Source organism: Harpia harpyja, chromosome 5, assembly GCF_026419915.1.
Source record: "Harpia harpyja isolate bHarHar1 chromosome 5, bHarHar1 primary haplotype, whole genome shotgun sequence".
Taxonomy (NCBI): Eukaryota; Metazoa; Chordata; class Aves; order Accipitriformes; family Accipitridae; genus Harpia; species Harpia harpyja.
Genome location: NC_068944.1, coordinates 32,151,173 through 32,176,135, shown reverse-complemented (window position 1 = coordinate 32,176,135; position 24,963 = coordinate 32,151,173). Strand labels below are relative to the sequence as shown.

Here is a 24,963-nt window from a genome sequence, read left to right as displayed (position 1 = left end):
CTGTGTGATGTAATTCATCTTCGTAGCAAGCTGTGGGATGAGTCAGAGCCAGCAGATTCTGAGGGATACTGTTTTGTGCGTGTATATTCCTGACACATGCTAAGATCCAAACTAAAGTAAACCTGAAAGGGTTGTGTAACACTGAGATACTCTTCAAGGTTACAGAAGAGCAATATTGCCTAGCCATGGAAGATAAATTGTATGCTTTTTGTTTGGTTGGGTTTTGTCTGTGGGCTTCTAGCTGTAAATGCAATTAGTGTGGTACCAGGAAAAAAACCAGTGATTTGATGATAATTTGGAGATCCTGACTTGGGCTTCCCTATGCTTCCATCCCTTCAGACCAGACTTCCCAACAATTTCCTGATGCATTCCAGGCAGCAAGGTGCCTCCCCCAGAAGGCACCTTTCCTCTCCAACCAAAGCCTTATTCCCAGCCTTATGTGGTTTGCCGAGACTAAGTTAGTTGGGACTAACTGCCAACTATCCTGTATAACTTGCTGTATAGGGAAAGCTGTTATACATCTGCGCACAGTTTTGCCTGCTCACCCCCCACCTCCCCTACCCATAGGAGTTCTGGCTAAATGTAGCCTCTGGGCACTTTCTCTTTCATGTGTCAGAGAAGGTTCTTTTCTTTTAAAATTTCCAGAGAGAAGTGGATTCAGATGGTGTAGATTTGACTCATCTGCAGCTCTTTTAGTACTCAGATAGGTCAAGCCATTACAGGTACTGAGGGGTCTGGTGTATCTTACCTGCTGATGGGGTGTTGTGTGTGTAGCCACACACATTATATGCTTGAGAGCAAAGGCACAAAGGAGGAAGGAATCTGTTCTGTGCAAATGGATGGTTAAAAACATGGTTAGACACCTGCCTTACATTCTAAGTTGCTGCTTCTTTAATGTGAAAGCTCACTGAGACACGCTTGTATCTGAAATAACAGAGAAGACACAGTCATGCTCCAGGAATTTACCACAATAATATGTTGTGTGGTTTTCTAAGAGAAATTAAAACACAGAGAAAAACCCTTTGCATGAAAATTTGATTGAACAATTAAAAAATGTGTAAATAATTGAAATGCAGGGACTATAAAAGCTTTCTATTATTCTCATTGAGAAAAAAATATTTAAAGCATAGGATCCAGACATTATTCTGGGGCAGTAAATAGCTGATATTTACAGTATGGATTACTCAATTTTCTTTTGCCTGATGAACAGGGCTCCCAAAGCTTATTGTGGCTGTTTTGTCGTTTATGTAAGACACGTGGCCGCTGTGATTTGCTTTTCTCAGTATCCCCTCCCCCATCAGCAGAAACCTTTGAGCTTCAAACACAGATGTTGTACTGTGCTCTTTGTGTGCATGTATGTGTATGAGTGTAAAACCATTAAAGAAAGACTGCATGGCTAATATGCTGGAAAACCAAAGCTGAAGCACAGGACTTGGCTTGTGACTTTATTTCTTTTCCTTTATTACAGTGAGATGTTAGTGTGGACTAAGTGTAGGACTAATATGTATGAACAAGTAGTGGTTTAAAAGCAGCCACACTGCTTATAAAATCAGCAATTTAACGTAAGCAGGAATGGCAGTTTCATTAAATAATGCTATGATCTCTCAACCATATTCTTAACTAGTAATCTCCCCATAGCAAAATACATAGCTAATCAACCTCCTAGCCTGTCAGTAAACTTGCAGGGGAATTAAATCCTGGAGGAAGAAGCCTGTAGCCCCGGAGGAAGGCTGAGTGCATGTTTCACTGTCGTCTTTTCAGCTCATCTCAGTGGTCCCACTGCTAGAATGTGCTCTGTTGTCATGGCAACCCCATCTCCTGCTTCCTACAGGAAAGATTAGCTCGTACTGTGCACTGGAGAGAATTTAGGGGAAGTCAAGCTAATCCCTGGGTGCACTGCGAGAGAAAGGTTGGACCTCGCCTGAGGGATGCTGTATCTGCAATGATAGAATTGGCCTGCCACAGACACTGGTATTTAAGTTGAAGAGCAGAATTCACAGTAAGTGTCAGATCCTCCAGAGAGGAATATTGAATGAGGTTTTCTAAGTCTTGGTGAAGACTGTCCCATGCCAACAGTGGAATGACAGCAGGAGGCTGTGTGTGGAATACCAGTATGTTTCACCTGTTCAGGTGGTATTTCAAATATAGATTCAAAGCCTCAGTTCCCTGGAAACTAGGTGATAAAATTTTAAAACATCATCGTGAGATGCGCACCTAGAAACCTGAAGCATGTCTCATTTGGTGCGTAAAGCTGAACAAGTGACGATGAGCATACCTTGCAAATTGTGTATGCACTGTGCGGCGTGCTTAAGAATTCCTGTGTGCTGAAAAATAAGCGGGAAAGCGTGAGGAAACCGATCTGTGTGTGCTGCAAACTCAACTGCAAAAGTGCTGAACTATCAAATTAAGCATGAAAATTTACAACTCCTGATTCAACCTTGTTTTTTCTTCATATTAAAACCCAAACTGAGAAAACATGAGCTTTTTAAAGGTATAGTCATAATACAAGCTTTTCTTTGAGGAAAACTCATTTTAATGTAGCTAAATTAAGGTGGTGTGTGACATGATGCAGCGTGTGAAATGTGTGTTTGTTTTCTTGCTGGTAGAGTTAAACAGAGGGTATTCTAGCTATTCCATTTCTGGTTATTTTAATGCTCTGGCTTTCTTTGATATGGTCCTGTATTTCACTTTAATAGATACTGAAGACTCCCAGCTTTAAACTAGACTGTTTGCAGGAAGATTTTAACTGTCTGATTTTTATTACTGTCAGCTTTTCCTAAACTTATTTTTTTCAGCAGAGTTTATATGTTCAGCCTATGTATTTTTACATTTTTAGTATGCATGCTTTTTCTGTTGAGTTTTTAATCAAAAAATAACTTTATCATTATTTAATGGTTATTTAATATATAGTAGTATTCTCTAACTTAGATCTATGATGCATATATGTGTTTTACATGTATAAAATTTATGCGTGCTTGTGTGTTTCTGCAATACATACATGCATATCCATATGCAGACAAATGGGGTCTTTGTTTTAATAAGGCCTGTTAGTGATTCATGATAATATAACACCGAGGAAGTAAAAGACCTGTTTTCACCTTGAAGGATAGGTATTTTTCTCCTATCTAAAATGTTTATTGTTGCAAAAACCTAATAAACGCACTCGGTCCACTTAAAGAAACAGCATATGTTGTATTTCTGTGTGTGTCTCTAGAGTAAAAAGGGAAAGCGTCGTGACTGATATGATGAAAGAGCACTGTGTTGCCTTTCCAGAGACCTGGGTCCATGGAATAGGTAGTGAGGGGACAGTTGTTTTTCTCTCTTCCCTCTGAGGGCAGGTCAGAGAGTCACACATAAGCTCCAGATTGGTTAGTATAAGAGCGGTCTTCCCTGAAAACTTCCTTTTTTTGGTTGGTTTACCAAATAGTAAGAGCGTTGATAATCAAAGACAATGTCTGTCTTCTTTGTAGTTAAAATACTCAGTAGCCAGTCTACATCTATTATATGGAGGACTATAGAAATAAACGCAAAAGGATGGAAGCTTTAAGCCATTATTTAGGCTGGCTCTTGATTCTGTGGTAGACATATGGGTGACAGGGAATCCACACAAGTGCCAAGCAAAGCAGGGATCAGGGTAAGACAAGATTCATCAAATAAATGTTTTTCATTAGAAAGAGCACTAAGAAATTTTTGTTTGTTATGCGTCAAATTAAATTACTGATTAAAAAGTCCCTTCTGTGATAAAATAACACAAGGGAACATTTGTCAGAGAATCCATTGTATATTTTCACCACCTCTGTGAGGCTTTGTTTTAGAGTGACACCTTTTAGCATAGCTGTTTACAGCTTTTAAAAAATTTTAGATGGGTAACTGCATAAATTTCCTACCTTGTGTGTCTTCTTATTAAATTAATTCACCACGAAGTTGAATTTTTTTATCTCAGGGTCATGACTTGTTTCCCTTTTTTTTCCTCCAACATTTAACTTGTCTATGGAATAATGTTGGCTGGTCAAACATTGTCTCAGCTTTTTTTGTCTTCTGCAAAATGTGTGATTTTTAGGAAGTTGGTCCAAGTTTTATTAGGACTGAGTTTTCACAAAGGGACTTGGATTCCTTATCTGCATTTACAGACAACTTTAAGCACCAGCTGTAAACAGGACTAACTGCACGTGAGGAAGTGCAGTGAGGTTCAAAGCCTGCACCCAAACCCATAACCTGTGTTGCATTCTCTTCCGAGAAAAGGATGTGAACGCCCCGTGTAGCAGTGGGACTGTATTACACACGGGCAGGTACAATTGGTAGAGATGGCTCATGCTCAGGAGTCCAGGCCTCCAAACCCGAGGGAGTTCCTGTATAAACTCTGTTTCGATTAAATAAAATTAATTTCCTTGAGTTACCAGAAACTAAAAAGCAGATGTCACTCTGCTTGCTGTTTACAAAAAAGTCAGAGTTCCTAAACTCTTAAAAATAATAGATGTAGCATATTCTGCCAGGGCTTCTCTATGGCACTCTCCTGTTGTTAGAACTGTTGGCTTCCACACAGCAGTGGATCACTCCTGTGCCCAGGCTTTTCTCTTCATTCTGTTTCTGCCCAGCATTCCTGCTCCCTACAGGTATTGCCCTCGTCCTGAACTGCCTTCTCCCTGTGCCACTGTGTCCTAGTGTGCAGGCTGTCTGCTGGCTAGATGTTGAACTGGCTAACATAATGGTCTCTGATGTGTCTTTTCCATGCATAAAAGTAGGATGATTTAATGTATATACTGATTCACCAGATCAAGGTTTTGAATTATGACACCAATCAGAAAAATATTGTTAATAGTGTGTCGCGCTCTTTCCTTGAAACATTTCTCATGATTGCAAAAATATCCCCCAAAACTTGTATAGCACAGCTTCTGCCTAAAACCTCCATTTGGAATTCATGACTAACAATTTGTTCCTCTTTCATTGAGATACTCATTCAGGGAAAAATAGGTAAGATGTTCAGCACTTCCCAGGTGGTATGCTGCACCTCACAGAACCTGGCTGTCTTTTAACATCCACAAATATGATAAAATCACAAACTCTATTCTGTCCCAGCAGGGATCTTGCTGCTGGTATTCTCATTAAATCAATAATAGAAATAATGAATTTATACTATATACAAACTTTACACACAATGTATATGTCTCTCCATATCAGAGATTTATCCTTCACGTTTTAGTAAGAAAACAGTAATAGCAATGATATTTTTTTCTTAGTTGCAAGGCATTTTTTTTTTTCCTGGGGCATTTCTGCCTCTTTTTAATTCCTTTAAAATGTACGTATATATTCATGTTTCCAGAGACTACAAATGGCCAATGTGAAGGTGGCAGAAGTGGCTCTCAGTGAAAGAAGTGTATCTTCAGTTAAAACAGGAAGTTTAAATCTGTTAAGATTTTGTTTGCCTTTAAACATAAGCTCAAATATTTTGATTAATATTTGTATTTTTCTTTTGTTTCAACAAATCTGCAAGGATTTAAAAAATATCTTTTGAGTTAACGGTTTGCCCTAATTTGAAACAGTAATAGCCAGCCACATGGGAATATTTTATTTTAAACCTCCTTTATCTTCCTTTTCTCCTCAAAAGTAAAAGTCTGAAGCCACTAATTGTATGTAAATTGCATGAATTTAATGGACTAAATTATTTCCCAGGCTGCACACACTGGCTCCCATTGACTCTAGTGTGATTAAGATCATATGCATCCAAAGGTAGATTTCAGCCCTGTGTACGGTGTCTTCTGGCCAGCTTTGTAGCAGTTAATTAAACAGTGCTTTCTCAGTGCTGTGCTGCTGGCTTTGTGGTTTTTTGCATAATAAGTTCCTTATATTAGCTGAAGACCTAAGCAAAACAGCAAGTTAACTTTCAGCAGGGCCAAATGCAAAGTGAGAGAAACCAAGATTTCCAGGGCAAGTTCTCTGTTTCTAGTGGTAGTTGAGGTACTATGTGCTGTCTGGCTGACAGCCGTAATACTAAAAGGAGTGGAATTGTTCTTGTTGCAGCTCCATTATTCTAGTTTTGTATGCTTCTAGCCATAGCAAACTGAATTTTCTAGTCTTCTCCAAAGGTCGTTTGTAAGGCCATGTCAGCAGGTGGCTACAAGGAACATGAGGGGCATACATGCATCCTCTAGGGCAATGCTGAGGTTTATTTTAGATTCCAAATATCAAAATATCAAATGTTCATATCAGTAATATCAAAATTGCAATTGTACTAGAAAGTTATATAACGGGTGTCCAGGGTTTCTGTCGTTCTGTTGCCAGAAGAGTCCACCTGGAGTTTTACAGGGTATAGGAGAATGAAAGTGAGCTCAAGATTTGAGTGATCAATCTTTTCACACATAGTGCATTTTAATTTCTCATTGCAAATTTATTCTTGTCAATAGATTAGTTATTGTATCCTGGTGTGGACTCCTTTAATGGTCTGTCTTTAGGTGGATAATCAGTCATTTCGTGTTTGTCATTTCTCTAGTCATTATGGTTGAAATTGTTTTCTGAAACATGCTGAGGAGAAGACGACTACTGCACCTGTGGATTGATGGCAACAACAGCAGCGATCCTGACTGCATCTGTAATGTGTGAATGCTTTCAGCCAGCAGCAAACCTAATGGGATCTGATCAAAACTATGTTTTGGATATTCAAGTCCAGGGGCAAGAGTGCCATGATATCCACTAATGTCCTTCCATTCTGCTCTTTGCTACTACATAAACTACTGAAGAGTCATTTTGATGGCTCATGCTGTGGTTACCACATGATGTAGAAATTGCATTAACAGTATCAGTCCTTTTACTGTCTGCAAATGCGCTGTCAGCATAAGTCCACTTCCAATACAAAAGCTCAGACTCTACTCCCTGTATTTTATCTTAATTTCCTGTAGCAGCAGCTGTGGTGTTGAGTTTGGCAGGGACTCATAGTGTAGGAAACTCCAGAAACTGCAGATTTCAGTGCTGAAGTTAAAAAGAAATGCATTTTGGGAAAACAGACTGCTTGAGAATTGGGTAATGATATCTACATAAAAGGGATTCCACACCAGTGATTCTCACCACACTTGTCAAGTGGTTTTTGCCATTTGTTGGAGATATTTCAAATTAGAGTTGTCTCAGGTGTTCTTCAACAGAAGAAGATAATGTTGAAATTAAAGGAGTTCTGACAAAATTTTAATCTTCAAAGGCTTCTCAAGTTCAGCCTGAAAGATTTTGAATCAAAAGTCCAAAAGCCTCATAGTACATTTTTCCTGGGGTTGAGAGATGCAGGTTCAAACCTCTGATCTCAGTCAAGTAATGCAGCGACTTGAATTTAGGTATTTTCTGCATCACTGATAACTGTTCCATCTCCATCTATATGTGTTTTTCTCTTCTTTGCTCTGTTGATAATGTGTATACAACAGGATGTTCACTGTACAGGAGAGAGGCACTGACTCTGTATCCCACTGTTCTGGGACTTCAGCTAATATTGGGGAGACAGGATCAGGAACTTGAAAAACTCTTTTTTTCTGTTTGCATAAAGGGGGATGCCAAGAATATCTTTGAAATATTAGAAACTTTTCTGAAGAGGAAGGTGATATCTTTAGACCACCTTCTAAATCTTTCTCTATTGAAGCTGCTATAGTTGACACAGGGTAATAAGGAAAGGGTTTTTTTTTTTAGAAAAGCTGCCCCTTGAGTCCTCCAAAATGTTTTTGTTCGTGTGTTGGAGAATCAAAGGTGCTTAGACAGCTGAAACTTTTTTAAGTACCTGAATGGACATATATAGTATGATCGGTCATTTTGTATCAATATTTTTCTGTATGTTGGAGCCTATCACACTCATTTAATCAGGGGTAATAAAATTATGCTTTCCCCAGGTTGTTTTGTAATTTTTGGACCAATTAAATATCTAGCTCTGAAGTTTTCTGTTGATTCCTATGTGCAGAATAAGGAAAAGTCTCTGAAGCTGTCATACCTGGAGCATCTCTAGGTGCTATCCACAACAAGATTTCCCACACAAATTTGTGTTTGAAGTGCAGTTAGTAGATTTTCTCGGAGTGCATTTACCATTGCCAGCTTTCACTTAGTTTGTTGTTGTTGTTGTTGTTGTTGCATTGGTTTGTACTATTTCTTCTGATGGCGGTTATTTGCAATTGCAGAAAAGGAAAAATCTGCTCCTCTTTTGTGAAAGAGGGCACACTAGGCATTTCATGCTGTTGAGTATTGGTATTATTGTTTGCTTTTGCACTGAATATAAAAGATAACAGCCCACCAAGATTGTAACAGTTATTGTAAATAACATTCTATTCATGATCAAGATTGTTACCACGTGTTTAACTCTGCAACATGCATAACTTCTCTGCTTGTTCCAATGATAGCAACTTTTCACCCAGAAGTAATACTCTTATTGTATTCTCAAACCCAGCTTCAGATCCATGTTCCGCTTCTAAAAATTTTAAACTAAGCTTCTGGAAAACACAGTTCCTTCAGAATTGGTACATAATTGTTATTTAGGAAGGAAGGTGATCAGTTTATGTAGGTGATGATAAGAATTGCAAAGCAAACTGGGGATTTGAAAGAACTTCCCGGGATTCTGTTGTTTTGATGGACATTTACAGGTTATTTAAGCAGGAGAAAGACTATCAGCAAGTGTTGCTTGTTCTCTGCATTGTTTTTTGCAAACACTATATTTTCTAACTTATCTGAAAGCTTGGGAACAGGTTTGCCATATGGCCGTTTGTCATACAGCTGTTTCTAACTTGCATTTCAACAGATTAAAGTAGCTATACAGTGATGAACCCTTCAAAATACGAAGCATATCATGGGCCAAATAATCTTGTTTACAGATTTTAAAGGGAAAACAAATTATATAGCGGGTTTTGCAATATCATTGTCCTTTATTTTGTTATTTAAAATAACACCAAGCATTTCTGTAAGTCTCTTGCCCTAGGCTGTCCCTTCCTACCCTAGTTAGCTTTGTAACAGAGAACATCATCTGTGGGCCGGATGCTGTGTTTACCAGGAGCAGCCTGCCAGTTTCCATACACGGATCCATTGGGCAAGCTCAGCAAATGGTCATTTCTTACGATTTTATGCGGCCCAGCATTCTTAGCCAATCCCATATTATAAAGAGGCCAAGTAGGTATTACAGCTGGACTCTTTGGTATGGTTTTATTCTTTCCCTTTGTAGCGCTCTGACCTTTAACAACAATCTGTACATAAACAGTTGTTGGAATTTTAGTGAGAATAGGACTGATTCACTGTGATTAAAAGATTCTTAAATTTCATTGGTAATGGTACCTCATCAATTCTGTCAAGCACAGGAAAAGCATGTGCTGCAAATACTCTGTATGTGGACTGTCCTGTTGCTGAATCCTGCTGGGCTACCAGAAGCCTTTAAGTGAATTACAAACATGGACCCATTATTTTATTTCTTAAGAAATCTCTTCAGTCTGCAAAGAACTGCAAAGCAGTTTGTGGATTCTCTCTGAAGGTTGGTATTCTGTTTGGTCTACATTCTGGCCTTGTTGAATGTCCTGGTTTCAGCTGGGATAGAGTTAGTATTCTTTCTAGTAGCTGTTATAGGGTTATGTTTTGGAATCAGTATGAGAAGAATGTTGATAACACACTGATGCTTTCAGTTGTTGCTAAGTAGTGTTTAGACTAAGTCAAGGATTTTTCAGCTTCTCATGCCCAGCCAGCAAGAAGGCTGGAGGGGCACAAGAATTTGGGAGGGGGCACAGCCAGGACAGCTGACCCAAAGTGGCCAAAGGGATACTCCATACCATGTGACATCATGTCCAGTATATAAACTGGGGGGAGTTGGCCTGGGCTTGTATATTCCAATCCTTTTATTATCATTGTAATTTTATTATTGTTATTGTTATCATTATTATTTTATTCCTTTCTGTTCTATTAAACTGTTCTTATCTCAACCCACCAGTTTTACCTTTTTTTTTTTTCAATTCTCTCCCCCATCCCACTGGGTGGGGGGAGAGTGAGCAAGCAGCTGCGTGGTGCTTAGTTGCTGGCTGGGGTTAAACCACAACATTGAGTAATCTGGTTTTGAGACTAGCTCTCAGTGATGTTTCAGCAAGGGGAAATAGACTGCCTTAAAGAGAAGAAAAGTTTTTGAAAGTTACTAAAATAGTATTGTGTCCAAGAACCCGTAGTGTTTCTGTTGGCATTAGCTTCTCAGAAAGGAACTGTAAAATGATAGTCTTCATGCAAAAGTTTTCAAGCACCAATAGTTTTCAAGTTTTTCCATCTTTCGTTTACACTTTTGTTTAATGCACCCTCTCATACTTGCTCTGTTCCCCATGCAAGCACAGTCCACTGCATTGCAGTGGGAGGGAAGGTTCGGAAGAAGAGATGCATTGCTTAGTCAGGTGGCTTGGCAGTGAAAATTTCAAGTCCACAGCTCTGGTGAGGAATAGCAGCAGATATGCCAGAACTGTCTATCAGATCCTTTGGGCTTTGTGAAGTTTCTGGGCATTGAATCATAGTTACTTGGTTTGCCAGAGATATTGTGCTGACAGACCATCTAGCAAAATCATTCTTTTTTGTCTTCAGATACCTCTTATTCTAGTCCATTTTTAGAAGATGTGTGACCAAATGCTCAGCTGTATTTTGGGAATTGTAAAAAAATTTATTGACTTGGATGTCTGTGCTGAAAATAATTTCTGAAAATGAAGGGGCATGTTTTATTTTTGCCAAAAATAATTTCTGAAAAGGAAAGAGCATGTTTTAATTTTGCCTGTCAGATTGGAAGTCAACATGTCTATCTCTAGTGTTATGAGGCAGTTGGGATTTAAAAGTGGTGACTTTAATGAAGACAGAAGAGATCTTCTTGGAGTATTAACATCTCATTGGAAGTCTGCTATCTTCTGCCTGATATCACCCAGTTGGTGGGAAAGACTTCAAATCATGGCTGTTTGTGGATAGAGTTTGCAAATCTACCACTTTTCAACCAAAGCTGTATTATGTGATTCGGGATTGTGCTGTCTTGGGCCATGCAATTTTTTAGTACGAAAAAATATTAGCTGTCGTAAACTTCCAAGCTGATTCTAATGCCTTGCATATGATAATGCCTGTACATCCCTCATGGCAGTTTTGGCATTTACTACACACAAGAGATTTTTCAAATCAAGGGAGGCCAATCATCAGCACTGTTTATTTTTGTCCCTTTTGTTTGATGCTTATAATTGTAATCAACATGCTAGGAAGACTTCCAATATGCTTATGTCCTTTACCTCAGTGGCAATATTTTTGTGTTCAAGTGAACCTTCTTTAGCATTGGTGCCTGTTGTCACCTTTTGCATTCTTTTGCTGGTGTTTGGGCTGGTGCTTAGCCTTTGTAGATGCTGAATATTTTTAACTTTTACTTGATAACAGCGAAAAATAAAATTAGGAAAGCATAATGGATGTAACATTAAAAAATGATTGCTTGCCAGATGGAGAAGGGCCATCAAGTTTGTTATCAAGTGTTGCTCTGTGTGACCAGAACACTGTTTTCACTCAGGCAGTGAGGAGACCACTCACTGTAGTTACCCAAGGCATGCTCAAATCAGGAAACAGCAATGTACATGCTGCCATGGACATCCATAAGCATTTTAAAGTGACAGAATAAAAAGCAAATTGAATTGAAAAGGGACATGTAATTTATATCCCTTGAACATGCTTATTTGCTCAAGTTTGTAATAGCAGCTTTCCAAGCTCTGGAATTCTTCATCGAATTTCTAAACTTACAGTTTATCTGTAACAGAATCCTATGCTTGATCCACTGAGACTGTGTCTCAGCAAAAACATTCATTACATCACAGTCATTAAATAAGGAAACAGCAACCCTAATAGAGTCCGAAACTTGTATATTTAGTGTTCTAATTTCTCAGATTCACTAACAGACACTTTCCTAATGTATCAAGGAAGTTTTAGTTCACTGTTGGTAATGCTAGAACTGTGATGAAGTACAAATGCCATAAGTTCCTAATTCATATTCAACGTACTTTTCTTCCAGTTCTTCCCAATTACATATTTATTACCTATTTTTAAACTGAATTTCAGTATGTGAATATTAGAGGCGCTTATATTACTCTCTGCTGAGTTAGGAAATTTTCCTGAAAGCCTGTATGTTAATATGAGTGGAGAGAACTGATTGGAAAGGATGTGACAGAATTGTTCTAGAGTGAAAACCAAACCTTTTGCAAAAACAAATTCATTTTACCAACATTTTCAAATGAAAAATAAAAAAAAAATTATGAAAATGGTAGGAAATGTTTTCATTTCTAGTTATGAAGCATTTTTCATGTCCTAGCTTTTAGCATGCAAATAACAATAGTATTATTAGTATGTAAATAACAATAAAATGGCTTTAATTTACTTGATACAAGTTTTTAAACTATATTTTTCTGTATTAAAAAATTAAAAAATTTAGATTGTCATTTTGAAATCCTGAGCTACAAAGCTACAAACCTGATGATGAAGTGTCTAATGAGTCTGAACTTTTTGTAGAAATACTGTTACTGAGAGTTATGCTGTCAACTCAGTTATTTTCATTATTATAGAGGTACCCAAAATATTGGGCTGACAGGTAATTTTCAACTTAGTTACTCTTTGTTTTATGCACCTAAATAGCAAATCTATAGCTACTGAGACTGTGTATACATTACAAATATAAAGTAAAGAATGCTTGCAAGTCTTCTTCAGAATGGTTCTAAAATAAAACTTAAAATATAATAATAGTATCTGTTGAACTTAGCAGAACTCTTGGTTTTCCTACATTTGGGCATGTATAGATATCCTTTCCCAATTATCTTCCTTTTTTTGTTGGATAGGTAAGATTTTTTCTTATTTCTACTTCATTGTAGTCTTCTAGTGATAGGCAAAATATTAACAGACATATGATTTTTTTTGTATTTCAAGAGGAAACTTCTGTTCAGTTTTCTTCTAGGAATCTAGCAGATGGGCAAATCCACCAATTTGTACTGTAAAGTTTGGGGCCCAAGTCAGAGTTTGGGTTAAATGTTGCTAGGGATGTGCGAAGCTCAAAGCAGCCATTTCTGTTTGCTCTTAAGGCTTTTCCCCCTTTTCTCTCCCAGTTTTACTGATGGAGGGGGTATAACGAGCTTTTCTATAGTCTTGCTGCCTTCATGGAAGAGCAGGCAGCAGTTTGCTGAGGGGCTGCAGAGCTGTCAAGCGATCATTTTTCTTGCTTGTGCTCAGGGCTTCAGCCTTCCAGAAGGAAGTATACAGTGATATCACTGCGTGAACCTGCTCGACACACTAAAGCTGGTAGGCTAAATTTTAGACTTTAAAGGGCTTTATTAAAAAATGCCAGTATTTGGGGCATCCGGTCTGCAGAGAATTTCCTCTACTGACTCCAACTTGATCTATCCTCTTTGCTTTTATCTTCTGTCAGATCCTGATGAAGTAAAATATGGCATCACACACATGCAGTAGGTCCGAGTGGCAGATAAGTTAACATAATTCCTTTCAGCCCCATTTGGGTTGACGTTTAGGCACCAAACATGCACCTGCATGTTAGCCTTTTGTCTATTGCTGGCACAGCACCAGATTCTTCTTGCTGCCAGGAATGGTGGCAGCTGCTGCTGCCCACAGCAGCTTTTAGCTAGAGCAGCATAAGCCTCTTCCATGCTGGACAAGAAAGAGGAGAGGGTAAGATCTCCTAGGTTACCTCTTTTTACTTTAAGGAAAAGGCTTCATATTTATCCTTCTTTTCTTAACATGTTGCAGTCTCAAACGTCTTTGTTGCTGATATGTTCTGTACATGGTTGGAATTTTAGTGAATCTCAAAGGTCAGAGTTAGTGTGTCCTGAGCCCTGCTTGCCTGCCTGTCTCCCAGCCTTCCTCAGTTCCTAGCTTCATATCAATAAACTGCTCTGAAGTCTGGAGTCCTGTTTGAGATGAGTGTAAGGCAATACCTCTGGCATCACTCATATGTTATTGGGCTGAGAACTTGTTCCTGCAATGCTTGTCCAGAGATGGAGCTCTAAGCCACGTTCTCGATGTCAGATGACATTTTGCCTGTCAAATATGATCCTAAACACAGCATAAAAACTTTTAGAAGAATTGCAGGTTTTCTATATTAAGAACTGCGTGATAGACCCTTTGCCACAAAAAGCGCCCTAGAGGTTTCTTCAGAGTAAAGGGAAAATCAGAGATTTTTCTCCCCAGAGGCAGTGAGGGCTATGTCTTTTGAAGTGGAAATGCCAAAGCACAAGTACAAACTAGATGCATAGGGATAATAAGACTACTGTGCACCCAGTGAGCTATTCAATTGGTTATTTACATGTGCGGTACCCTCCTAATAGCCATTCTGCTTCATCTCCTTGTTGTGTGTATGCAGGGACAGTAGCTCTGCAGGCAAAGTAAGCATGCAATCACTCATGAAGCTTTATAAATGAGCCCTTCTATAACACTGACTGACAGGGCAGTATTATTTTTCTGATAGCTGCTGATGTCATGGAGTGGCAGTTGTTCACTGTTCTGTTATTTAATGTTATAATTGAATAAAATATCTGCCTGTTTTGTGGCTCCAACAAGAAGAGGCATTTATCCATGGAAAAATCATGAATTACTGGAGGGGTTGTTTAATAATGAAATAAGATTTACAGCCTGGCTAATGCTGATTCCACTGTGTATGTGCCTGTGTATATGAAATTTACAGTACTCTTGTTGACAATGCTAAGGATTAGTTTTGTAGTTTGCTTTGTTCCTTTTTAATTCCATAAACGCATGCAGTGAGTAATCATATAGAGTAGCTCCGGACCTATTCCTCCACCACTGAAAACAGCAGTGAGGGATTCATTGATTGGCATTGCACTGAAACTGATGGACATTCCAGGTTCAAATTTCAATGCAGTGAGTTCCATAGCTGAATTCACAGAAGCCAACCACATCAGGAAAGCTACACGTATCAAAAGGAGAAAAAAAATTGTTAAAGTTAGTGAGGTTAGCTGAAGAGGACAATTAAAACATATTCTTGTAATAGAGCAAATACAGTCTCACTGCGAATGAAGGGACAAAAATAGTGCCAGTAACCTTTTGGAGGAGCAGAGAAGGGTGCTTGAGGTTTACACAGGTTCAAAGAGAGACTGGATATTTGCATGGAAAAGAAATCTGTTGAGCATCAGTATGTTACTAGAAACCACATCCAGCTCAGAAAGACCATGAGTTGAAAATTATCAAGGGCTCAGAAATCCCCCAAGGAGGAAGAATTGTATATGCTTGCCTTATTCTCTTCTCTAAACATCTCCTAATAGCCACCACTGGAGATAGGATATTGGACTAAATGGATTTTTGGTCTGACCAACTATGGCCATTCTTATGCTTTATGAAACAGGGAATAATAGAGGGTCTGAAATTATCTTTGTACCTCCATTAATTCAACCCCTGTTCTTTGTCATAATATGAAAGGGAATGGAGAAGATGAATAGATATAGTTGATTTTGACTAGCTTTTGTTATATATTGAACTTGTGCTTGAAACATGACTTGTGATGTAAATGAAGCATAACCGAATACGTAACTGTGACAAACTGGTATTAAACGGTCCTTGTGAAAAATGGTGGGAGTAAAATGTGACCTCACCTTTTTATCAGTTCATTTAGAAAAATCTCTATAATTATTTCATACTACAGAAGTTTCTGTGAGTCAGCACTCTATACCACCTTTCATCTGATTTATGGTGTTCCTCTCCCCAAACTGCCTGCTGTCAGTTGCCACCAGTAGAGCGTTTTTTTTCAATAGCTCCTGTTAGGAAGATTTGCTAGCATGCCTTGGGTTTGTGGAATTACAGAAGGAACGTAACTAACAGTTTTAAATATTTGCTTATGTAGCACGTTATTTTCATTAAAGTTGTATTTTAACATAGGAAAAATAAAACATGTGCAATATTGAAGCCAAAGGTTGAAGAGAACAGCACAGTAACTCAAAACTGTCTGGAGTCTGTCACTCTTTGGTCTGCAGTACTGTCTCTTGCAAGTGATCCTGTTCAAATGAATCAGATTGCTAAGAGTGTAAGGTGGTGTTTAGCAAGACCTGGGCTGGTGGTATCCAGCCCAAAGAGATTAAAGCAACCTTCATCATACAGGACTTTGGTAGACAATCTTTAAGAGTGGGTTTTATGACAGCCTGCATTTGCACAGCCAGCAGCTTCAGTCTCACTCATCCAATCTCATTCACATCCAATCTCCTCCTTTTAGAAAGAACAGTTACTCACCTTACAGTAACTGCTGCTCTCAGAGATGTTCTGTAGGCAGGCAACCCACCGAAAATATCCATTTAACCTGTGCGCATGCTACCTTGGAATCTGCAGGCATCGGTGTCTGTTTGGGCTGCATATGTGTTCCTCTCCCATCTCCACTTCTTAGAGCAGAATGAAAAAGGTGGCCCCAACAATTGCCTTGTTCATTTGGTGTGATTAATCAGACTCATTATCACCAGGAACGGTTTTGGCTTGTGGTACACCCTCATGTAGTCAGAATGTCTCAGAAGAGCCAAAGGTGCTCTAAGGTTAATGGCCTTTCCCTCATTTTTTGTCTAGTTCCTACGCAGGCAGTCTGCCTTGCTTCATGGCAAAAAAGGGAGCTGTGTTAGAGCTGCTTTGGTATCATGGGGCTCTTGCTTCATTCTTAGTGTTAATGAGAGGGCTCCTTAGCTCCCTGACCCATCACCACTTCTGTCCTTTCAGCAGATCTGAGCTTCCATGTGGTTGTATGGTTGTAGGACTGTGCCACACTGCTGCTGTTAAAGCTGAAGGCCAACAGTATGTATTACTGACTAGTAAAATATGCAGTAAGTTTCAGGTAGCTGAAATCTCAGCTGTATAAACTATGTAAGTATATTCTAAATATTAATTGAATTCTAGCCTGAGAATTAATTTGAGAGAGGGAGAGGATATATTCAGAGATCTGTCTTTATGTAGAATGGCTTGTTGACTCCTTCCTGCCTTACCTGCAAGGAATATGAAAAGTCTGGGTGATTTATAGTATGAAATTGATCACTAAGAGTAATGCAAGAGATCCTTTAAAACATCTGGAGATTTTTCTCTCAAGGAGACAAATGGGAGTTTATATATATACACCTTGGTTTGAGATTCACAGTACTTCAGTGACACTTATATCAGAGTTCAGATTTGTGCTCTCAGAAAACTGGTGTTTGAGGGACATGTTATTCCAGCCAGACTTGGTGCACACTTCAACTTGCTTTGCTTTAAGAAAGCACTCTTACTGAGAATGGTGTTGAGCATTTGACATACCTGGTCTGAAGACAGTTCTCTCTGGGTGGAAGAACTGTATTTTAACCTGTAACAGAAGAATCTCTAATTCTAGCAATATATGTTGTTTGCCCATTCATAAATCTAGACAGTTTGGTAGGAGAACGTAATCTTATAAATTAAGACCTGGTTTCCTGCTCTAAATCTGAGTGCCCTTAAACTGTCAACTGTCATGGAAATCACCTTGCAGAATCCAAGGCATTAAATACAGAGAAACTGAGTTTTGGCAGAAGTTCAGGCAATGATAAAGCGAATGTCTGTGGCAGATAATTGAAGTGAAGGATGCAACAGTTCTGAGAATCAATACTCATATTCAGAGCATCTGTTTCCTTGGACTTTCTTTGGCATTGTCTTTTCTTCCACCATTTCCAAGTTTCCTTCAAAAGCCAGGGGAGAAGATAACACAGTGGTGACTGCAATGAGCCTGGAAAGTTCTCAGGCAGGAGCCTGGACCTCTCAAGTGTGCAGAAATGAAGCTGGTGTCACTTTGTGTCTAGTTGGCCTCAAGGTGATCTGGAAGGATGAGCTGGAAGCTCTAATGCAATGTGATGAATAACAAGAAACTAATTGGAAGTAAGAAAATTACTGCAGTTCTTGTTTTGAGAATTACCCCTAACACGGAGAGTACTTGGACTGAAGGTGCCCAAAGGGTGTTGGTCAGAGCAGAGGATCAGTGTGGAGCTCTCTGCAAAGGCAGGAGAAGGAGGTCTTGGCATCAGGAGGTTTAAGAAATATCAGTCCATGAGTGAGAAGTCCATACCTAAGCCTGGACAGTACTCCTTGCTTTAGCAAGAAGGCTGCTGCCTGTTCCAAAAGTATCTTCCCTCTGCTCTTGGAGTCTTTCTCTGAGGGGTGATGCTCTTTAATCCCTGGAGAAGGATCTCTGCATAGGCGAGGCACCTGCTGGCTGTTTTTGAGAAGTGAAACACATACATGTTTTGCAGTCAGACTTGCCCTTTTCGGGCTTATGCAACAAAACCAGTTGTAGATGTGCTTCCAGTCTTCCAGTGTGCTGGGGTAAGGGTTTGAAAACTGCACAGTTCCTAAAGACGTGTCCTGTCCCGAGTAAGCAGCAGCATTTGATGAGGCCATCATTCACTGTCACGGCTGATGCCTGTGGATAGTGGCAGCCCTGGGAGGTGACGAAGACGTGAACTCATCCCACAGCCTCTTTCGTGACTGCCCCGACACCCAACATGGGGCAGGGAAGCCCTCTGCTCCCTCCTTTCTCAGCTCCCAGCGCCTGTGGTGTGCTTCCCTGGAGGTCTTCCCACAAAACCTGCCCTGTGGTGGCGGTTCAGGCAAGAGGCATGTTTTGAAAACAGCTGTCCTTGCATCAGTGGTGCAGTTGCTACCAAGTACCCAGATGTAGGCTGATCACAGTGGAGTTTTATTTTGCCCCTCATCAGCCAGCCTGTGGGAAGGGAGCCTGGAGCGTCTGCCGACCGGCGGCGCTGCCAAAGCGAGCCCAGGGAGGGCCACTGAGGCTTGCTCAGCCTCCTGCAGGAGGGCAGCCCTGCAGCGTGTCAACGGCTGCTGCCCCACGTGTGCTGCCGGGCCCGGGTGGCAAGTCCCCGGCAAGGGGCAGGGGCCGGGCTGGGCCCAGGCAGCCCCCAACTGCCACCCGCACGATGTCAGCGGGTTCCAGGGCTGCCACCACGTTCCCCAGCTGCGCTCCTGCAGCCTCTCCACTGCCCCAGGGATGGGCCCCCGGCCTCTCCCCCTCGGTGCCTGCCGTTAGTGGTGTCCTTCTCCTGAACGAGGAGCTGTTGGCAAGCTGCCCTGGAGAAGCGCTTGCTGGTGGCCGTAGCTGGGCAAAGCCTTGGCTTCCCTGGGCCTGCGCAGAGCTCTCCCCAAGCCGCTACACCTCTGCCTCTGCAGGATGGAGGAAAAAAATATTTGGTAAGAGAACAGGCTTTCAGCATTAGCAGTTTACTGTTGCTGAGGTGTTGTGATAAATAAAGGTGAGAAAACTGTACAAGCAAACTGCTGGTTGCTACCGAGGCCCCAGCTTAGGTGCAGCCCCCGCTCGCCAGCCAAGCCGGGACAGCGAGGAGGTGAGGTCTCACCTCCTGCCCCCCGGAGAGGCGGTCGCCACTGGGGAGGGTGGTCTGAGGGACAGGTCTCCTTGCCCCTTGGCAGCTGTGCGGCGGCCATGAGTGCTTGCAGTCCCTGCGGGCCCAGGAGCGGGGTAGCTCGGCCCAGCGTCCATGAGCAGGGCTGGGAGCTGTTGGGTCCGTGGCTGCCCAGATCAGATGGTGAATGTGCCTTTCCTCTCCTGGTCCAGACCCTCCTGCCTTTTTCCCCAAACCCAGTTAGTCCCGATGTGCTCTGTGTTTCTGATACATGAGAAAATCTTGCTTTAGAGTAGCCTTATTCTTGGCAAAAATAGACCAGCTGCCCAGGGATGAGAAATGTACTAAACCTTGTAATTTAGTTACCTTGGTAACATCTGTAAGGAACTACTCGCACTAAACCACTATTTTTTTCTTGATCTCTTTTATGGCAATACATATTTATATTTACTTGGCAAAAGTGTGATTTATAGGCATTGTAGCCGTTCTCCTGTACGTTATCCTGACAAACAATGGTTCCCATTTCTAACAAGCAAGGTTAAATGACTGTGAAAGCAGGTGTTTGACTTTAGAGTAGAAACTGAGATTTACCATCAAGTAACTAAGCTTTTGCTAAGCAAAGCCAAAATCATGTAAATACTGTATTATTGTTTCAAAGTATTATAATGCTTGATCACATTTACTCAGCATAGGAATTTTTTCAATGGTTATGTTTTAGAACAAATATAAAAAAGCTGGGTTTTTCTTTTTTTCTTTTGCATTGTAACATTCTTACGCATGTGTAAGTTTTAGTTGCCAACCATTCATCATACAAGGAAAAAAACCCACCAAAGAAATAAAAGCATTATTGCTTATGATTACAAGCCAAAACTAACAGCCTTGCTTTGGACTTTGTCGTTCCTGGATCCGGCTCTATGCACAGCTCTCATCCCACTCCATCATTCCCATTTAGCCATCTATGTCCTGGTAGTGTCTCCTCTGCACTGTACGACCCGGGGCACTTGGGTCCTGGCATGCAGAAGTTCCCTAAGGATCAGACCTGTGAGCTGCAGAGTAGGCAGTGCCCCCAGCTTTCAGGTGGCTCTTTGCATCCTCTGGCTACTCGCTTGTTTCTCTCTCTACTGCCAACAGCAGGGAATTTTCTGAGCCCTTCAAAGGGAGGAGCATCTCTCACTCGGTGACCAATTCAGTAATTGATTTAATTAATTTGAAGCTAACTGTCACTTGTTAAACTGATAATCAAGAAGCCAATTATCTGTTAACAGTCCTAAATATGAATCAGCGGTAACCAAAGTGTTTCTGTCTTAAATAAAGAAATCTTGATTTCTTTTTGATATCTCAGAGCTTTTAAGATGAGTTGTAAATGTGGCTATTTTCTTTAAAAAAAAATAAAGACTTTATATTAGAATGCCATTTTCTAGTTCAGAATAATAAAATTGCATATTTATTTCTGAAACTGCATTTAGAATTTTAACCTTTTTAATATGTTATCCCCTGTAAGACATAAGTCTCAGGGCATGATAGAAAGTTTATTAAGGATAAATCCTGCTCACCTTACTCATTTATGTAGCTGAAATCCTCAAGCAGCCTCAGGTTTTTAAATCAGAACATTTCCATTGCTCTGTTGCAAGTTGGTTGGTGTACACATTTAAAAGTCTTATTGTAGGAACGTTATGTCTTTTATTGTATATACATTTGTATTTATAAGAGGTAATGTAACAGTGGTACATACCAAAACATACCTTTATTTTTTATTGCAGCCATTAATTATAAAGCATTTTGTAAAACCAAAAAATGTTCCTTAAATAAAAGCATTTAAATTATTCTTTTTATTATGTATTTTCATGAAACTTTTTTTGTTACAGGTTTACAAATCAAAGCAATTTAAAAAAAATGTGTTCAGAATGTGTGCCCAGTCCTGTATACTTTCTGACATAAAAGTGTTGGATGAGTACAGCAAGCAAACCACTGATGTATGATGGCTTGTCTATGGCTTTCCAAGTACTTAACTGAATTAAATCATTACCCATTTATACAATATTTCCTTCACTTTTTATATTCTGATCTGAGGGCGGTGAATAGTTGTTTTTTACTGTATTAGTGATGGAGAGTCAACAATTTGATTAATCATGTAGTTTCAAACATGAGTATTTCTGAGCACATCCTTTGAAGAATGTGTCCTGATGTTTTTATTAAATTCCACGTGTCCATAAATGTGTTTGTTTCTTTTCCATGGAAGTTGTTTAGAAGGGCCTGAAAGCAGATGGTGTATTAAGGTACTGATATATTAAGGTCTATCTCATCCTGTATCTCCAGTTTCAATCTGTACACATTCCTGGCTGCTAACCCCCAAGTTTTGTTTCCAGCTTCACTGTCTGCAGTAAGCATAGGCTTGTAGAGCCCTGGGCAGGTATTTGCACCATTAGCAAAACTGTGTAAGTCAGTCAGTCACCAAAAAAGAGGTGCTTTAGAGCAAAAGAAGTAAGCAAATTGAGGGTCAAATTCTGCTGCCATTTAATCCATTGAGGGATGAATTGTTTTACTAGATAGCCTGTTGGCCAAAAGATTGTTTAGAAGTAAAGAAGGGCTGAGTAGTAGCACAGGTGGCAAATTCCAGTGCTGACAAACACAGGATACACAAACCCATAAGCATGTGAAAACACATATTAATCATACATTTCAGCTGTAAAATCTTAGGGGTAACAGCAACACATCCAGAGTTTTCAGATGTAACTTTCAGGCTGATAATTTAGTCCTTTATTGAGCAATATTTTAAAATATATTGTGACACACAATGAACGAGCAAAGTGAACGAGCCCCTGAACAAAATGAAGAGATGATCTTTGTTTCCGGAGTTAACTTTTCCAGTATATCCATATCTTTATGGCCAGCAATGATTACATCAGATGTATTTACATCGTATCTGTGCAAGAGGATGTTTATGGATATGACATATGCTGCTCTGCACCCTTAAAACCTGAGGACTAGATTCTCTCAGTACCATGTGTGTCTCTGTTGATTTCAGAAATATGCAATACTGCAGTAATGAGCATGGTATAAGAATCTAAATAGATCCATAGACATATGGACAGACAGATGGATTAAGGCAGACTTTGTCACTTTGTCCCTAAAATCTTTTGTGATACTTATCTCTTGTGTACACAGTGGCACTAAGGTGTCAGCCCAGATAATTTCCCTTACCTTAGTAATATTTTATGGATTTACATAAAGTTTTTACTTGAAAACGTGGAGGAGTGTGTGTGCACATTTTGCAGAAATGTACTGGTACTAGTAATATAAACCATTTTCATTCTATTTTGAAAAACATTGTGAAGGTATAAATTATGTTTGAACTGGACAGAGATGATGATGTGGCATGTGACTGAAAATATATATTTTTTAATAGATGATTCAGCCGCAGAGAGTTTTAATGGCAATGAGACCGTGGGACACAGTTCCAATGCTTCAGGGGGAACACACTGCAGGGAGATGGCAGAAACCAACAGTAATGGCAAAACAAATCTGGAGCAGGATGAGCAGCCTCTGAACCTGAGTGACAGTCCCCTCTCTGCTCAGCTGACTTCAGAATACAGACTAGATGATCACAGCAGTAATGGAAAGAACAAATACAAGACTCTCCTAATTTCTGATCTCAAGATGGAACGGGAGGCAAGAGAAAATGGAAGCAAGGTAAGATGCTTCCACATGCTCCAGATATGAAGTGTGTAGCTTAGAAAAGGAAAAGATTTGTGAGGCCAAACCAAAGGTTATTCCCAGCTAAGCACTTAATGCAATGTGTCTAATGTTTGTCACATCATTACTCAAATGCTATACATAGATTTGTATGCTCTGTTACACATATATGATGCATACGTACATAAAGTGTATGTGGATGTACATGGGTGAATACATATATATAGGCATAATATTGTGCTGACACACTGACAAAAACCAGTGCAGTTCTCCACCAGGCATGAACTTTATCAGTCCATTTATTGAGAACTGTCTACATTATCCATTTGAAATATATATATATGTTAAACTATGTATATAATGTAATACATATATATATGTATATATACTGAGATACATATATCTATGTATATTTATAGATGACCATCTCATTACATGTATTACGTATCTGTAGAATGAATCCATGTGAATGTTAAGTGCGTATGCCCAAGAGAATTACTGCATGTGAATTAACAACATCTGAAAGGAACTGATTTAGTTCCTTCCTGATTGTTTGTGTTATGCAGGCACCTAACCTGAATTAAAACTGACAAGTTTGCTTTAAGAAGCTGTAATCCCTTGAGGGCTTTTCTCTGTAGTTTCCGTTATGTGGGTACAGAGAAGCGAGGGCGGTTATATTGTAGATAAAGACAGATCCTATAGACTAGGTAGCTAGCTTTCTAGGAAGGTGTTTGTCATGAGGGCATACTGTAGGGAGGGTGAAGAAATGGCCTGTATCACAGAATTTACCTATTGACCTTATTGGTGACAAGTTCTTGTTTTTTATCTGATAACTCCCAACTGGATTAACACTTTTACAGCAGCAATAATAGGATGTCAGTACTAGATCCAAATACTATTAATGCTAGTTACTAGCTTTCAGTAGCCCACTACAAAATAACCTGACAATATATACATACTTTGAATGATCACATTTTTTGCAGGGCTTTGAAATAGTAGTGGTACAGAAAATCACTTTTTCTAGGTATATCCAGAAGGAGACTGTACATGACTGATGTCTAGAGAACATTTATTTATGCTAAAGTTTTAACTCCTGTCTTCATTGCTTGTGGAGTAAAAATAAAAACTTGGAATGTTTTTTTAACTCAAGTGTCTGGTTTTGGTGGGTAGAAGAAAGGCTGACCAAATGGGAGATTGTTAGTCTTTGTCTTTCTTGGCCTTCCAGTTTAGCAAATCATGTATCCCAAAACCTTCTCCATAAAATCTTTATGAAAACCTGTTTATCTGCATGGGATATTTTTGTTTCCACAAATTTTGATTTTATTGAAAATGTTCTGAATAGATCTAGTCTCAGAGTGCGTATACACTCCAGTGGTGGATTTACTCAGTACTTTGTTGCACAGTGAGTCCCAAATTGGCTAATATGAACAGTATCTTCATTTGCTTCAGGGCACATTGTTCCAATGAACATTTTATAAGCCAGCCACCCAAATATTGATAGACACACAGGCTCTTTTGCCTGAGGTACATTGTTTCTGCCATTACTCTTGCAAATACACAAATAAGCTTGGTGAAGAAAGGGAGGAGTCTTAATGTGGAACTCCTTTATAGCCAAGACAAGAACATAGTCTAATGTCACATTTCCGGTTTTAATCAGTTCCAACTCAGATGCAAAAAAAAAGGTATCAAGAAGTGTTAAAAATCTGCTTGTAATGAATTGAGATGACAATCAAAGCTGTCTCATTCTTTGTTATTCTACAAATTTTAAGAGGCCTGAATCATCCCCCACATTGATATAATCTTTCATCACTCACTGTCATCCTACCCACTCTATACTGCCAACAATATGCAGATTTGTCTCGCCTTTTTGTCCTAGTGAAATTCATATTGATGTTTACAGTTCATTTAAGTGATTCAT

At 39.6% G+C, this 24,963-nt stretch overlaps 1 protein-coding gene across 5 annotated transcripts in view; it reads left to right on the top strand.

Annotated features, from left to right (window-relative positions):
• Positions 1 to 24,963, top strand: part of NOL4 (nucleolar protein 4) — a 201,571-nt gene that overhangs the window by 95,897 nt on the left and 80,711 nt on the right. For 4 of the 5 annotated variants that reach the window (XM_052788050.1, XM_052788051.1, XM_052788049.1 and 1 more), the window contains exon 6: positions 22,759 to 23,042. In XM_052788050.1, the coding sequence (XP_052644010.1) occupies positions 22,759 to 23,042 (284 nt within the window). Of the gene's footprint in view, positions 1 to 1,875; positions 2,000 to 22,758; positions 23,043 to 24,963 lie in introns of those variants that run through there. The other variant, XM_052788053.1, reaches the window with a different exon arrangement.